Source organism: Ceratina calcarata, unplaced genomic scaffold (assembly GCF_001652005.2).
Source record: "Ceratina calcarata isolate Rehan_Ccalc_2016 unplaced genomic scaffold, ASM165200v1 scaffold9, whole genome shotgun sequence".
NCBI classification, from domain to species: domain Eukaryota; kingdom Metazoa; phylum Arthropoda; class Insecta; order Hymenoptera; family Apidae; genus Ceratina; species Ceratina calcarata.
Genome location: NW_017180367.1, coordinates 35,238 through 40,409, shown reverse-complemented (window position 1 = coordinate 40,409; position 5,172 = coordinate 35,238). Strand labels below are relative to the sequence as shown.

The window sequence follows — 5,172 nt, the reverse complement described above, 5'->3', positions numbered from 1 at the left end:
AGAACGAGGGAGGCGACCGAGACGATCGATGTGAAAAACCAGAAAAGAATATTCTAGATAAGACAAGTTACTAGTAAGTAGTGGATATTACAGTGACTATTATCGTGATGGCGTATACACGCGAAACGGTTTAACTTAAGTCCCCAACGTAATTAGTTAATGTGTAAATAAATTAAGCGAGGAAGTAAAGCAAACAAACAGAACAAAAAAACATTAAATGAGAGCCCAAGTAATCATTGGATATTTATAAACGACTTCATTAAAGAGAAGTTACGTCAGACAGATAAAAGAGAGAAAGAATGAGAAGTGAAATGAGAGAAGACGACGTGTATGTTGATTCGATGTAAGAAGGAAGATTGTAAAAAAGATTCATGTGGACTATAGCATTCGTCCCGAGCGTTAGGTTTACTGTTACGGCTGTATGAAAGGAAAGGAAAAAAAGACAAAAAGGTAGGATGAAGAGAACATGAGGATAGACAAAAGCAAAAGAGAGAGGAGAAAAAATGGAGAATAGGATATGTACGACAGTTAATCAGATGGACAGATGTACAGTGCATGTTTTATCCTTAGCCGTTTTATAAATATAAATATCCTCCTCCCTATCCAACCCTTTCCTCTCATCTCCTCGCGTCAGGGAATATCTTCTCCTCTCCCGTTTCCTCTTTTCACGCGACTAATTAGCCGCGAATCTAATCTTCTCTCTGATCGAGTACACCTGTCCGTATTGTCCAATCTGGGAATGTTCCTTTTCAATCATGTGCGATTGTCTCTCTTTACTTTTCGTCCCTGTTCTCCTGTCCGCAGCATAAAGTAAACGGGTCCGATCGTGTCATCCCTCGAGATACTTAGCGACAGTAAGCTTTCATTTCACGTGCAAAAAGAGCAGGAAAAAAAGACAAACAAATGAAAATGCTTCGGAGCGGCGTAGCGGCCAGAGAAAGAAAGTTCAAAGCGATATCGCAGAGGGTCAACCCAGAAAAAAAACACCCCGCCCCCCAAATCCTTTCCCACACCCAGCCACCTCACCACCATGAAAGTGTCAGAATATTTTTCGAATCGGCTTTTTTCTAAACCGTTTTACCCAAAGACACAAGAGCATAGAGCAGCGGTCAAATTGCAGAATTTCGGATGAAAGCCGGCGCGCGATTCATGGTCTCGCATAGAATTCGTGGAGATTCTGTGATCTATATTTACCATTTATGTTCCCTCTTTGTAAATGATATTTAAGCGAACGTGTAATTGAAAATGATGGAATGAAGAATATAATAAACGCGGACATGGTTTGTAGCACGTACACGTGTAACTCACGCGCATTTGTAAGTTTCTGCCTGCGCACGCTGATATACGAAAAGAAGACCGAAGAACAGAAGCAACAGGAACAGGAAAATGAAGAAGAACAAAAGCAAGAACACAGGCGAAGATAGAAGAATGTCAAATCTAGATATCTCCGATCTACTAAGAGCCTCCGTTTCTTCATTTTTGTATGCTTCTTTAAGACTGTCTGATACAGGAAAAGAGGATAAATAAATGTGTACCAATCTCTGAATAACAAATTTGTCATGTTTTATTTAGGAATCAAGTAGACAATTTTATTTATTTCAAATATTCAGAAACAAAGACAATTTATTTAACAGCACCATATTGAATCAGACATTCGATCGTATCTTTCTGATTGCTTCTTCGAGCTGCAATTAAAGGCGTTACATTAAACAACGCTTCTCTATGGACATCGATTAATTTGTTATCCAAAATATATTTAACAGCTTCCACATCCCCGGCTAAAGCTGCCACGTGCAGAATAGTTTGACCAACATTGTCTTCAGCTCCTATTTCAGCTCCCAATTCTATTAATCGCTTCGCTAGACTCAAGTGGCCTCCTTTAATGGTCTCATGGAGGGGAATGGACCCCGAAGAATCTCGCGCGTTTAACATATTTGCATTAAGTTTTACAAGACGATCGATTAAAGCCTTGTGCCCATGAAAAGCTAGGAAATTAAAATATAATTCGATGATATAAAAATTTGTATACTATTCAAATTCTGAATTTAATGACAAAGAATATTCCACGGTTTAATTTATTACCAGCGATGTGCATAACACTGCGACCATTATTGGTTCGATCATTTATACAATCAACGGATTGATTAGTCAATAAATCAAAGGCATTTTCGTCGCCAGAGCGACAAACTATATGCAAAGGTGTCCATCCGTCTTTATTTCGTAAAAGGGGATTTGCTTTCGCCTCCAAGAGCGCGGCGATGCATTCGCAGGCCTTACTTCCGGTTTTCGTACAAGCCAGCATGAGTGGCGTCCAATCGGCGCGCTTCAAACAATCTACGGTCGCACCTATAAAAGGGCAGATAGACGATTTATGACATAAAAGTGCATTAAATTCCTTTTATCTCATTTATTTAGAAGCAAATGCATTATACTAATTAAAAGCACCTTTCTTAATTAAATATATCAGGACATCACTACGAGCGAATTGCGCCGCCTCGTGCAGCGGCCTTTTCATGTCTTTGTTGACAACGTCGATTCTGAAGTCCGGCTTATCGAAAGCCTCGCATAAGTAACGAATGATATTCAAATGGCCCTCACGCGCTGCAACATGCAACGCGGTATCACCGGAAACGGAGTACCGGAAGGGGGTCCAATCTTGAATGTTGTTTTTCGATACGAGGATTTCCACTCTAGATAAATCGCCATTTTGACAAGCATGCAGGAAGTCGTGAAACATATTGGTGTCTGTCATATTCTGAATTCTTAGAAGAATATCCAGTACACATTAGGATTGAAAGAAGAAAACGGTTTTATTTACAAAGATGAGTTTGTTGAAAAAAGAATAGTTGACAAGTTACGGAAGAACTGCCACATGCAACTAACGCTACACCTAAAGAGTTCACAGTTAGAATGAACAAATACTTGTGTGCAATGCGCACAGTTGTAATTATGAAAGTTGCCACTTCGTCGCTACGCGCTGCAATCGAGTGAGAATGCGATTGAGCGCAATTTAAGTTTTTATCATTTTGTTAACAAAATAATACATTGAGTGAGACGACCCTGCTGTTTTTCCCTTCCGCTTTTGGGAGCCTACCCTTCGACTATGCATCGCCCTTCAGGTCCATGGGAACAGCGAATAGCGCCGAGAAGATATTTTCTCCCATTTACCGACTTCCTCGGTAAATTACCACTGAAAAGAAGGGATACCGACTGTGTTTTAAGTCCCATTGAGCACCATTCGCTTTTTCATCGATTACACGGGCACTTTAATAGTCTCTCCTCGTTGGGGCATATGGCACGCTTCGCAGTTTCTTTGACCGTCGACCGTCGACCGTATCACATCGACTCTTCGATATTTTTCTGTTCTGATCACTCCCTCTGAAATCACCCGAATAATCCTATGCAAAGCTCTTCGATTTTTTTTTAACTTTTTGTGAGGTTCTTCACGGTTGATTCGGTGTAATCGTTCGCTCGTTGCTTTCATTCATACTTTTATTCCGCTTATTGCAATAAGCAATAAGAGCGCGTGTAAGGCCTGCGCTAATCCAGAGCCGAGCGTCACGATCCGAGCCAACCTACCCGTGGCTGGGTGCGGGTCCTACGCGTGCTCTCATTGGTCAGTGTTTTTCGTTAATAATTCAAAAACCATGGCTCACTTTGCGTCTTAGCAAAGGAAACTGTTGTTTAGAAACACTTACAGAATCACCCCTTTCTGGTTCTAATACTTTTTCTGGGACACTGTACATTTTAATAGTACAAAAATGGTCAATAATCCTAATCAGTAAAATCCTTACCAAAACAAGTGTAGAAAAATTAATTGTGCGAGGCTATGTGTCACGAGGATCACGGAATTATAAGATCACAATTGAATCATGAAGAATGCATTCGATTCCCGCACTTCCATGTATAAAGATATCGAGAATCAGACAATAACAACAAAATAATATGCGGTTATGCAATCTTCAATTCACGTGCGATTAGTTATAAATGCAATTGAAAGGTTCTTAACAACGTCAATCATTGTAATCGATGTTGATAACATGTGTTAAGGTACATTAAAATTGAACTACACGGGTAAGAGCATTTAGGTAATAAGCAGCATGGTTGAAAACAAGAGATTGTGATTTACTTAGAAAGGTAATTTTATTTTTTCCACGAGATTTCCATAACCGTTATGTCGGCGCGAGTTAACAATGCGAACAATTAACCACCAATAACGCGTTTCCGGGCTGGTTGTGCAACCAAGTGTGCGGCTACGCGACGAGCATTGCGCATAGCGAAAAAAATCTCCTCGCGAACGTTCAAGGTTCGATCAAAACCTTTCGCTTCGATATAATTGCCGGACTGAAGACGTCCCATTCGCCGTTTCTCGTTATTTATCTTGCCGCTCGCATCGTTCGCGTGATGCGACTATCGATGACCTTGCGGCAACCCGTAATTCAAATTACCCTAATTGATCATCATTTAATACACATTTCAATTCTAGTATCCTAAAATCATCTCGGAAAGGAATCTTGAATACCAAACAAAATCGATTAATCACGTATACACGTCGATTTAAAACGTTTATATCTTCAGTTTACCCTAATTGATCATCGTTGGAATCATTTTGGAAAAATATTTATTAATCATATGTTGTATATGAAAAAGAATCGGGATATTCAGTTCATTGGCAAGTAAATAAACGTATCAATTTGTCAACGTTCCTATCAAATAAGGATCAATAACGGCAGAAGTTTTGTATCACCACATAATCTGCAAATCTGAAATTGACTGAATACTTTCACGTATGAGTGAATAACAGCGAGATTGAACTTTCTTGATTGTTTGGTATGTCGCGTTAGCTCGTAAAGCATTTGGATTACAGTAGTACCAGCCGTTCCTTTGTCAGCCGTAACATCGGTCAGCGTGGAATATAATTCACCCTTGACGATCGATCGTCAATTTGCATACGATGAATCTCCTTTCAACTCACGTCGGATACAATCTTGCAAACTTAATTTACAGAACTCGCGGAAATTGATCTCTTATTATTGTCCTTCACTATAGAAATTTTCTAATAAACCTTCAAATTCGTTCGAAAACTTTTATTATTAGGATGATTCGAATAATTTACAATTATTCAATTACTTTTATGCATCGCTGAATAATTTTACAATATAAACACTTTAT

At 39.3% G+C, this 5,172-nt stretch overlaps 1 protein-coding gene across 1 annotated transcript; it reads right to left on the bottom strand.

Annotated features, from left to right (window-relative positions):
- Positions 1 to 1,540: 1,540 nt before the first annotated feature.
- Positions 1,541 to 2,951, bottom strand: LOC108631384 (ankyrin repeat domain-containing protein 16). The gene is made up of 3 exons (XM_018035235.2): positions 2,446 to 2,951; positions 2,083 to 2,346; positions 1,541 to 1,985 (listed from the first exon to the last, which is right to left on the bottom strand). The coding sequence occupies exons 1-3, from the start codon at positions 2,750 to 2,752 to the stop codon at positions 1,624 to 1,626; spliced, it is 933 nt and encodes a 310-aa protein (XP_017890724.1). The 5' UTR covers positions 2,753 to 2,951; the 3' UTR covers positions 1,541 to 1,623.
- Positions 2,952 to 5,172: the final 2,221 nt, after the last annotated feature.

Coding starts and splice junctions, on each gene's coding strand:
- LOC108631384 (XM_018035235.2), bottom strand. CDS start 2,752: ATGACAGACACCAATATGTTTCACGACTTCCTGCATGCTTGTCAAAAT. Junction 2,347..2,445: donor GATATATTTAATTAAGAAAG/GTGCTTTTAATT, acceptor GCCCTTTTATAG/GTGCGACCGTAGATTGTTTG. Junction 1,986..2,082: donor CAGTGTTATGCACATCGCTG/GTAATAAATTAA, acceptor TTAATTTCCTAG/CTTTTCATGGGCACAAGGCT.